General features: G+C 54.1%; 1 protein-coding gene across 1 annotated transcript; it reads left to right on the forward strand.

Moving 5' to 3' along the window:
- The first annotated feature begins 8,561 nt into the window (after nucleotides 1-8,561).
- On the forward strand, nucleotides 8,562-11,391 carry GGT6 (gamma-glutamyltransferase 6). The gene is made up of 4 exons (XM_039911319.1): nucleotides 8,562-8,734; nucleotides 8,937-9,163; nucleotides 9,257-9,370; nucleotides 9,753-11,391. Exons 1-4 carry the CDS (start codon nucleotides 8,562-8,564, stop codon nucleotides 10,889-10,891), a joined length of 1,653 nt encoding a protein of 550 aa, XP_039767253.1. The 3' UTR covers nucleotides 10,892-11,391.
- The last annotated feature ends 114 nt before the right edge of the window (nucleotides 11,392-11,505 follow it).

Below are 11,505 nucleotides of genomic sequence, written 5' to 3' on the forward strand. Positions count from 1 at the left end.
AGAAGGGACAGGGGAAGGGATTGGAGAGGAGAAGGAGGAGGAGATTTAAGAAGGAAGATGGGTAGTTTGCTTTTAGATATATTAGTTCTGAGGTCAGAGTAGGGGCCCTGAAAGCAGGTCTAGATTAAGGATAGATTTGGGAATTATTCACATAGCTCCCTGAGCTCCCTGAGAGAGTGAGGGCACCGTGAGAAGCGTAGGAGACCTATAAAAGAGCCTTGTGGTATATCAGTAAGGAATGAGCCAGAGGGGCAAAATTTAGAATGGTAAGGAGGTGAACCAGATTCATACTGAGTCAGCAAAACCCAAGTCTGAAAGTTTTTCAAGGAGGAGGGAATGGTCCAAAATGTCAAAAGCAGCTGAGAGGTCAAAAAGGACTATGACAGAATAGAGTCCATTGGTTTTGACTACAAAGGGGTAATTAATGAATTTACAGAATGTAGTCTCAGTGGAGTGAAAATGTTGAAAATCCAGCGGAAGCCAGTCAAGAGAGATCGTGGAGATGACATGGTCTGATTATCATGTAGTTATCCCAGTGCTTTACCAATACCATAAAAAATAAGGCAACACGTGTAAGCAATGCATTTCTTCCAAATAATTGGATAAAAATGGGAAAAGGGAGATAAGACTGATAGCTGGATAAGGATGTGAGATTGAGAGAGGGCTTTTTTAGTATTGAGGAGACTTGGGCACAGTGGGCAGAAGGGAAGGAGCCGAGAGAGTGAGACATTGAAGATAGCAATGAAGTGGTGGGGGAAGAGTGGGAACAAGTTCTTTCAGGAGATGAGAGGGGACAGTATCTAAAAGCAGAGGTGGAGGGCTAGATTTAGTAGATGAAGTAGGCAAAGGTGAAAATTGAGAAGTGAAATGGAAATGGATGGGAGGTCAGAAGGATCATGGAGGTTAAAATGTCCTAGGATCAGAGTGGGAAAAAAGAGCAAGAGTAGAAAGGTAAGAAAGGTATCAAAATCAATCTGCTATAATAATGTTGGTATTTGTTAAGCGCTTACTATGTGCAGAGCACTGTTCTAAGCACTGGGGTAGACACAGGGTCATCAGGTTGTCCCACGTGGGGCTCACAGTCTTAATCCCCATTTTACAGATGAGGTAACTGAGGCACAGAGAAGTTAAGTGACTTGCCCACAGTCACACAGCTGACAAGTGGCAGAGCCGGGATTCAAACTCATGATCTCTGACCCCAAAGCCCGTGCTCTTTCCACTGAGCCACGCTGCTTCTCTGCTATGCAGAGATGGTACTGGAAGATCAGTAGGTAAGAGAAACTAGTAGGGGCAGAGTGTGGAAAAGACAAATGATGTAGGATTCCAGAAGAAGAGGGGGGCAAAATGGAGATAAAGTAACTTTGTGGGGGCATGGAGCAGGGTGACTCCCTTCTCCTTTCTCCGTGAAACAGGGAGAGTGGGAGATGAGCCCACACGCATGAGAGAGAGAGCAGCAGAGGAGACAGAATCATCAGGCAAGATCCAAGTCTCAGTAGAGGTGAAGAAGAGTGAGTGGACCAGTAACCAGTCAAGGCTGAAAAGGAATATGTCCATAGTGGAGCAAGGTTACATAGACCACAGTGGAATGGAGTTGTGAAAAAGTAAGGGTGGTAGGTGAGGAGAATAGGAGTGGGAGATATAAGGAATATGTGTGATGGATGGTGGTTTTATTGGTGGGGGTGGGAAGATGGTGCCTTGTTGGCATTTCAATTTGTTTCTCTTATGCTGACTTTGAAAGGATGAAATCCTGCACCAGTTTTGGCATCATATACTTCACAAACAGCTGTGAACATCTAAGGCCTTTAGGCTGCTATTTCTGAGGTGATAGAGGTGGAAAAAGGTGACCATTTATCAACTCCTCACAACTTTCCAACATCTCTGTGGCACTCCACAGTCCCAAAAATGTACATGGTTCTTGACATTGAACAGTCCTCTTTGCTATCCTAGTCCTATGAAGAAATAATAATAAATAATTATGATATTTGTTAAGCTTTTGCTATGTGCCAAACAACTGTACTAAGCATTGAGGTACCAACATTCAATCTCATCATCTGTTGCCACTGCAAAATCTCTACCCTCACCAACTCTGAAATCCCTCTATCCATCCACAGCTGACTTGCTTCCTCTCCCACCCACCTTCTCTCTGTAAATCTGTACTATTCCTTCACAGAGACCTCTGATTTTTAGACCCCATCCAATTTTCTCAACTCATAATGCCCCACTTAGCCTCTGTACCCAAACTACCTTCTCTTGATGATCACATTGATGTTTGCAACATCACTCTCTCTACTGAACTCAACACACACCCTCCCCTATCCCTTCATCAATCTTGAGCCACTAACCCACAGCCCTGGATCACCTGTGCAATCCACCTCCTTCGCTCTTATGTGAGCCACAGAGTGGTGGTGATGGAAATCTAAATATCAGGCCGACTTGATCCACTTCAAGTTTATCCTTGCATGCTTTTACTCTGTCTGGCAAAATTATTTCTCCCTGCTTATTGACACCAATGCCCATCACCCTCACCAGTTGTTACAGACATTTAACTCCATCCTCAGGCCCTCTTCCCCTTGCCTACACCATCCCTTGCCCCCAGTGACTTGGCTATCTACTTTAAGAAAATTGACACTAACAGGCATGATCTCCCTTAAATCTCCCCTGCCCCTCCTCAGTCCCTCCCCGCTACTGCCCCTTCTTCAACTTTCCCATATTTCCCAGCAGTACCTCTAGAGATCTCCTGCCTCCTCTCGAAATCCACCCCCTCCACCTGCACATCCAATCCCTTCTTTCGCATCTTATCAAAACACTTGCCCCCTGCCTTCTTCCCTCTCTAAAACTATTTTCAGCTGTTCACTCCCCAGTGGCTTCTTCCCCTCTGCTTTCAAACATGTCCACGTCTCCCCTATCCTAAAAAAAAAACCCTCCCTTGACATGGCTCCCTCAAGTTATTGCCCCATCTCCCTCTTACCATTTCTTTCCAAACTCCTTGAGAGAGTTGTCTACACCTGCTGTCTCAAATTCCTCTCCTTCAATTACCTCCTGGCTTCCATCCCCTTAACTCCACAGAAATCACCCTCTCAAAGGTCCCCCAATGATCTTCATCTTGCCAAATCCAATGAACCCTACTCCCTCCTAATCCTCCTTGAACTTCGACACTGTCGACCACCCACTTCTCCTGGAAAAATTATTCAAACTTGGCTTCACTGACACTGTCCTCCCCTGGTTCTCATCTCTCTGGCCATTCATTCTCAGTCTCCTTCGCGGGCTCCTCTTCTGCCTCCCACCCCAAACTGTGGGGGCCCCTCAAGGTTTACTTCTGGGACCCCTTCTTTTCTCCATCTACTTCACTCCCTTGGCTTCAACTAGCATCTCTATGTGGATGATACCCAAATCTGCATCTCCAGCCTTGAACTCTCACCCTCCCTTCAGTCTCATTTCCTCCTGCCTCTTCAAAACATCTCTACTTGGATGTCCTCCTCAAACTTAACGAGTCCAAAACAGAACTCCTTATCTTCCCATCCAAACCCTGTCCTCTCCATGACTTTCCCATCACTTTAGATGGCACCATCATCCTTTCTGTCTCAAAAGCCAAGCCTTGGGGTTATTCTTGACTCCTCCCTGTCATTCAACCCAAATATTCAATCTGTCACTAAATTCTGTTGGTTCCACCTTCAAAACATTCCTAAAATCCTCCCTATCCTCTCCATCCAAACTGCTACCACATTAATACAATCATTCATCCTATCCCACCTGGATTCCTGAATCATTCATTCGTTCATCCAATCGTATTTATTGAGCGCTTACTGTGTGCAGAGCACTTGGAAAGTACGAGTCGGCAACAAATAGAGACAATCCCTACCCCACAAGGGGCTCGCAGACTAGAAGGGGGGGGACATATGTTTGTTAATGAATGGCAACTTTGGGGTCAGATTATTATATAAATAACCATTGTCAAGGGGAAAGGGGAAAGCCTTTCTAATGAGTTGTCTCTCCTCCTCTCTCACCAGCCACTAATGAATACTGGATCTTGAAATTTGCCCTGTCGCCTCCCTGCTCCCCCACCACCCAGGGTTCACAGTTCAGGAAGGATGGGGAACAGGTGTTGAATCCCCATTTGTCAGATCAGGAAATTGAGGTCCAGAGAAGGGAAACAACTTGACGAGGTCACATAGCAGGTGAACAGCGGAGCCAGGATGAGAATAATAATAATAATAATGATGGCATTTGTTAAGCACTTACTATGTGCCAAGCACTGTTCTAAGCTCTGGAGTAGATACAAAATAATCAGGTTGTCCCACGTGGGTCTCACAGTCTTCATCCCCATTTTACAGATGAGTGAACTGAGGCACAGAGAAGTTAAGTGACTTGCCCAAAGTCACACAGCTGACCAGGGGCAGAGCCGGGATTAGAAACCATGACCTCTGACTCCCAAACCCATGCTCTTTCCACTAAACCATGCAGCTTCAGCCTCCATGCTGACCTCCCAGCCTCCTGTCTCTCCCCACTCCAGTCCATACTTCACTCTGCTGCCCAGATGATTTTTCTACAAAAACGTTCAGGACATTTCATCCCACTCCTCAGAAATTTCCAGTGGTTGCTCATCCACCTCCACATCAAACAAAACTCCTCACCATTGGCTGTACAGCATTCCACCATCTTGCCCCCTCCCCCAACCTTGTTACTCTCCTACTACAACCCAGCCCACACACTTCACTCCTGTAATGCTAACCCTCTTACTGTGCCTCGATCTCGCCTAACTCACCACCAACCCCTTGCCCAAATCCTGCCCTTAGGTTGGGATGCCCTCCCTCCTCAAATCTGACAGACTATTACTCTCCCCTGCTTCAAAGCCCTATTGAAGGCACATTTCCTCCAAGAGGCTTGCCTGAATAAGTCCCTCTTTCCTTTGTTCCCACTCCCTTCTGCATTGCCCTTACTCCCTTTCTTCATCCTCCTCTCCCAGCCCCACAGCAGTTATGTACAAATCTGTTATTTATTTATTTATATTAATGTCTGGCAACCCCCTCTAGACTGTAAACTCGTGGGCAGGGACTGTGTCTCTTTATTGTTGTTTTGTACTCTCCCAAGCACTTAGTAATAATAATAATTATGGTATCTCTTAAGGGCTTAACTATGTGCCAGGCTCTGTACTAAGCGCTGGGGATAAGCAAATCGGGTTGGACACAGTCCCTGTCCCATGTGGGGCTCAGAGTCTCAATCTCCATTTTCCAGATGAGGTAACTGAGGCCCAGAGAAATGAAGTGACTTGCCCAAGGTCACACAGCAGACAAGTGGTGGAGCCGGCATTAGAACCCATGACATTCTGACTTCCAGGCTGGTGCTCTATCCACTATGCCCTGCTGCTTCTCCAAGTACTTTGCATGCAGTAAGCGCTCAATAAATACAATTGAGTTAATTGAATGAATATGCACTCAGGAAATACCACCAATTGATTTTATAGTTGAGGAAACTGAGGCACAGAGAAGTGAAATTACTTGTCCAAGGTCACATATCAAGGAAGTGACAGAGCTGGGATTAGAATCCAGGTCCTCTGTCTCCCAGGTCCATGCTCTTTCCATAAGGCCACAGTTCCTGGAATGCTCCAGTATTGGCAAGTTTAGGGTAGCATCCATAGTTCTTCCTCTGAAAAGTGGTTTTCTGTTGTTCTGCCCACAGCTCATTGGTGAGAGGTTAGAAAGTCTGGACCGTGTTGATATGGAAAAAGCAGATGCACCGTTTAGCGGACCAGAAAGGCAAATCAGCTTTGTCAATCTGAAAGGAAGTCCAAGGAGCAAGCAGGCCCCCAGACCAAGAGGAGTCCCCGCCCTGCCCACGAAACTCCCAGGCTGGGGGCTCTGCAGTCCATACCTGCTGACCCCACTGAATCCTGGTTCAGAGATGCCTTGCAGGCCCAGGAGCACGTTTCCCCCTCTCCACCTCCATTTGGCTTAGGGGCTGAACACAGGAGGGGACAGCATGGGCCAGGCTGCAGTGCACCAACGACATCAGTGGTCCTGCAGTGAGCCTGCGTGGCTCCCGAGGGACACCCTGGGGCGGGAAAAGCCAAGATCCGCCCTTTTCTCTCCACCCAAACGGCTACCTTACTGCGACAGGTTCTTGTTATATCCTTGCTAGACTACTGTGTCAGCCTTCTCTCTGATCTCCCTTCCTCCTCTCTTGCCCCGCTCCAGTCTATTCATCACTCTGCTGCCCGGCTCATCTTCCTGCAGAAACGATCTGGGCATGTCACTCCCCTTCTTAAACAGCTCCACTGGTTGCCTATCAACCTCCGCTCAAAACAAAAACTCCTCACTCTAGGCTTCAAGGCTCTCCATCACCTTGCCCCTTCCTATCTCTCCTCCCTTCTCTCTTTCTACTGCCCACCCTGCACGCTCCGCTCCTCTGCCGCCCAGTTCCTCACCGTCCCTCGTTCTCGCCTATCCCACCGTCGACCCCGTGCCACGTCCTGGAATGCCCTCCCTCCTCACCTCCAACAATCCTCTCTTCAATAATTCTCTTCCCCTCTTCAAATCCCTACTTAAAGCTCACCTCCTCCAAGAGGCCTTCCCAGACTGAGCTCCCCCCTTTTTCCCTCTGCTCCCTCTACCCCCCTTCACCTCTCCGCAGCTAAACCCTCTTCTCCCTCCTTTCCCTCTCCTCCTCCCCCTCTCCCGTCCCACCCCCTCAGCACTGTACTCATCCACTCAACTGTATATATCTTCATCACCCTATTTATTTTGTTTATTTTGTTTAATGAGATGTACATCACCCTGATTCTATTTAGTTGCCATTGTTTTTATGAGATGTTCTTCCCCTTGACTCTATTTATTGCCATTGTTCTTGTCTGCCTGTCTCCCCCGATTAGACTGTAAGCCCGTCAAAGGGCAGGGACTATATTTGTTGCCGACTTGTACATTCCAAGCGCTTAGTACAGTGCTCTGCACATAGTAAGCGCTCAATAAATATGAATGAATGAATGAATGAATGAATGAATGAAAAGCAGAAAACTGCCCCCTGCTGCTCTAGTCCTTTAGCTCAGGGCCTGCAAACTGACGCCCCCTGCCAGAACCCCTCCTGTCACTGCCGATGGTAGCGAGAGGATGTTGTGCAGAAGGTGGCAAGGCGGGGAGGGCGGCAGGGTGCATGGGGATGTCTCCGCCCCTCTGGAAGGGGCTGGATGAGCCCCACTACCAAAGGGCAGGGGGCGTCAGTTTGCAGGGCCTGAGCTAAAGGACTGCTCACTGCTAGGTGATGGTGGTGGCAAATGTTTGAAACGCCTGGGCTACTCTCACCCCTGACAATCACCCCACGTCACCACTCTGGTAAGCGCCTCGTGGTAGATTGGCTGGAGCAGCCTCCTTACTGGGCTCCCTACCTCCAGTCTGTCCCAGCTTCAACAGATCACAGACATACAAACATACATACACTGATATACCCAAAGAGGGCACCCCTGACCCAGGCATCTATCCTACCTTTAGCTGCTCATTAAACTCCCGTCGGCACTCATTACTCCCTCCCTCAAACCCTTTTAAAGGCCTCCATTGCTTCTCCTCTGAACAAACTCCCGACCATCGTCTCTTCAGCCGTCTCCTTCTTACCCATCTGCTGTCCAGTCCTGCTACGTCCCAGCTCCCACTCACCGTCCCCGAGCGAATCTTCCAATTGTCTCTAACTCTCGACTCTCCCGTCCCTGACCCCTCCCGCTGATCCCAGGCGAAACTCTTGCTCCATTCCTAGCCTACCTCGGAATTTACCTGAACTTTAACTGTCTTGACCCCGAAACCGAAACTGAAATGGAGGCAATTGGGGCTTCGGGGATGGAAGGGATCTCGAGCCTGGGGGCAGACTCCCGAGCAAGTGGGTGCAAGAGCTGAGGGAGGAGCGGGCTCTGACGGGAGCGGGCTTGTGCAAGCAGGGGGCTAGGTCCAGGAGCCGGCTTGGAAGAGAGCAAGCTCGGATAAGGACCAGGCTAGGACGGGAGCGGGCTTGGACAAGGCCCAGGCTCAGCTCAGGACCAGGCTCGGACAAGGCCCAGGCTCGGACGGGAGTAGGCTCGGACAAGGCCCAGGCTCAGACAAGGACCAGGCTCGGACAGGGACCAGGCTTGGACGGCAGCGGGCTCGGACAAAGACCAGGCTCCGTCAAGGACCAGGCTCGGACAAGGACCAGGCTCAGACGGGAACGGGCTCGGACAAGGACCAGGCTTGGACGGGAGCGGGTTCGGACAGGGACCAGGCTCGGGCAAGGACCAGGCTCGGGCAAGGACCAGGCTCGGACAGGGACCAGGTTCAGACAGGGGCCAGGGTCTTGGACAGGGACCAGGTTCAGACAGGGGCCAGGGTCGGAAAAGGACCAGACTTGGACGGGAGCGGGCTGGGACGGAGACCAAGCTCGGACAGGGACCGAGCCCGGTCCAGGAGCCTGGTCGGACGGGAGGCGGCTGAGCAGGGGAAAGGGCGGAGGACTGGGCTGGAGGAGCGAAGATAAAGTCTCAGGGGCGGAACCCGGAGCAAGGACTAGGGCGGGGACGGGGGCGGGCTCTCCAGGGCGAGCCAGCAGTCATGAACTCGAAGGTGGATGGTCCCCCCGGGCCCTCCGGGGCCCCGCCGTCCGTGCGGTATCAGCAACTGCTGCTCGACGAGTCCGGGTCCGGGTCCGGATCCGGGTCGGAGCCCGAGGAGGACGGGGCAGCCCCGCTCTGGTCCGGTCCCCGCCGGCGGCGGAGGCTCCCCAGGTGAGTCCCGGACCAAGGGCGCCAGAGCCGGGAAGGGGAGGGGTCCGAGGGGTGAACTGGAACGGGGCCCCTCGGTCGCTTCCCCCTTCTCTTCCCCCACGGGTCCGTGACTCGGTGGCCTCCCCGGAAAACGAGCCACTCGGGTCCTCCCCCAACCCCAGCCGGAGGAGTCCCGCCGGAGTGAGTCCAGCCGCCCGTCCTGAGCCAGCCCTCTCCGCAGGGTCCCGGCCCGGGGCCGGGGCGACTCGTTGTCTCGGCTCCTCGCCGCCCTCGTCCTCCTGGCCCTGGCACTTTCCCTGGCCCTGCGGCAACTCCGGGCCCGGGGCCCGCCGGCCTCGGGACAGCGGGATGGGAGCGGCCGGCCGGGCCGGCCCGGACACCAGCACCGAGCCGGGGTGTACCCCCGCGGCGCCGTCATCAGTCCGGCAGGTCAGTCTGCAGCCCCCCCCTCCCCCCCCCCCCCGCGACCCCCGGGACCAAGGCGTCCCCATCCCCCCCGGTAACGCCACCTCTTCCGCGCAGACACGTGCTCCCGCGTGGGCCGAGACCTGCTCGTCGCCGGCGGGAACGTGGTGGACGCGGGGATCGGGACGGCGCTGTGCTTGGGCCTGGTCCACCCCCACGTCACGGGTCTCGGTCAGTCCGTCCGTCCCCCCACCCCAAGCACTCCATCGATCCTCAAGCTCTTCCGACCCTCGCGGAGTGGGGGAGACCTCCCCCTTCCCCCGAGCCACCCGCACAGACCACGGGTCCCCAGCAGGCCGAGGGGGACCATCCACCTTCAGCTATGCCCTGGTCCCAGAGATAAGGCCCCCGCCCAGCTTGACCCTTCCTTCCACTGGGCCTGATTTGGTTCCCCAAGCCTCCCCCTCTAGTTGGGATTCCCACCCTTTCTACCGCCCGGCAGTCACCCCTAATTCCTCTTGCCCAGCTCTGGTCCCCCTCCCCGCCCCGTCCCCGGCTTTAGACCCTGCTCATTTACCACCTCCCACTAGTGACCGGGCCCCGTTGCCTCTAGGTGCTGCTTTCTGGGGCCTCTTCCACAACGGCAGCTCCGGCCTCACCGTCTCTCTGACTCCTCCCCCGGCTTTGTCCCTGGCCCCCGGACTCGGCCGGCCCACTGCGCTGCACGCCCTGCACCTACTCCATCGGAGGCTGGGCCACCTGCCTTGGGCCCGGGTGCTTACAGGCCCCGTTGCCATGGCACAAGGCGGCTTCTCCGTGGATGCCGTGCTGGCAGGGGCGCTGGAGCAATTCGTGGCTAGTGGTCGGGGCGAAGGACTCTGCCCTCTGCTCTGCCACCCTGATGGGACTCCCCTTGGCCCTGGCTCCCGCATGGTCAACCCCCAGCTTGGGGCCGTGCTGCAGAGGGCGGCCAGAGCGCCCGAGGAAGACGACCAGTTCTGGGATGCGCTGCTCCGTCCTTTGGCAAGAGACCTACCAACTCTGGCTGGCAAATCTCTGTTCACGACCCCGCCCGATGCCCTGCCCAGCCTCCAGCCTGCTCTGAGCTTGCCCCTGCGCCAGGGTTCGCTCTTCACAACCCCAGAACCAGTCACGGGGGCACCTTTACTGAACATGCTGAGCAGGCTGGGGGAGGCAGGGCCTGATGCTGAACCTTGCCCTCGAGTCTTGGAGGCCGCCCAGTTCGCCTATGCCTCCGCCCCTTCCGCAGCCCCCGTGGGGAGCTTCCTAGCCGCCATGGACAGCGGCGGCTCTGTGCTGCTCCTCTCCTCCTCCCTCAACAGCTCCTTTGGCTCCGGGCTCCTGTCTCCGGCCACCGGGCTGGTGCTCAGTGATTTTGAGGGGGAGGCAGCTACCCATTCGTGGACCTGTCCTGTGCTGCTCTGCTGTGGGCCTGAGGAGGATGTGCTGGGGGTTGTGGCTACGGCGGGGCCTGCTGGGTCTTTGGCCATGGCCCAGACCCTGCTCAGTCACCTGCTGCTGCAGCAGCCCGCTCAGGATGCTGTTGCCAGCCCCCATCTCCGACTCCGGCTGGGCTCTGGAGGGTTTCCCAGCAACTGTACCACCGGCACTCCTCTCTCAGGAGACGTCGACCACCCGGCTGGGCAAGCTCTGCTCCTGGTGACCTCCCGAGCGGAGCACGTCAGAACCGCTGCTGTACCCTCCCACTGCTGCCCTTCAGAAGGGTATTAAATTCCAAGGTATGGGGCATAGCCCAGCGGCAGCTTGGACGCCATCCAGAGCGGAGGAGACAGAACAGGGCTCAGTGGGCTATCCCGACGAACTCCCACTCCCATGGGGCTCGGTGGACCATCCGCACTCCTCTACCAGCCCTGTCACAGGATGAGGCTAGGGAAGCCAAGAGGGCAGCACGGAGGACCCTTGTGGAGGATGGTCCAACTCGGGCCTAGGGTTGAGCAGCCTTATTCAGGATCTGTGGCTCCAAATCTGGGAGAGGTGTGCTGGAGCAGGGATAGAAGATCTTGTGCCATGCCTCCCTGCCCCGGGGACAGCTGCTCTCGGTGGGTCTCGGGCCTTCTGGGAAATAAGGCATTTGAGGGGAAAGAAGGGAGGCCTCAGGTGATTGGCCAGTCTCCTCTCCAAATCCTTGGTGGTGTGATCTCAATACCAACCTCTTCCAGAGGCTTGGTCTGCATCTGTCTCCACGAGCTGAATTAAAATGTGTGCATGTATGTATGTGGGCTGGGTGCAGGTTTAAGTGGGATCGTATGTTCCACCACAGGTCAGTGGGGTGGGGAGTGAATACGGGCTGGGAGAAGAGAAGGGATATCTGGGTGCTAGCAGGA

This window comes from Ornithorhynchus anatinus, chromosome 3 (assembly GCF_004115215.2).
Source record: "Ornithorhynchus anatinus isolate Pmale09 chromosome 3, mOrnAna1.pri.v4, whole genome shotgun sequence".
In the NCBI taxonomy this organism is placed as follows: domain Eukaryota; kingdom Metazoa; phylum Chordata; class Mammalia; order Monotremata; family Ornithorhynchidae; genus Ornithorhynchus; species Ornithorhynchus anatinus.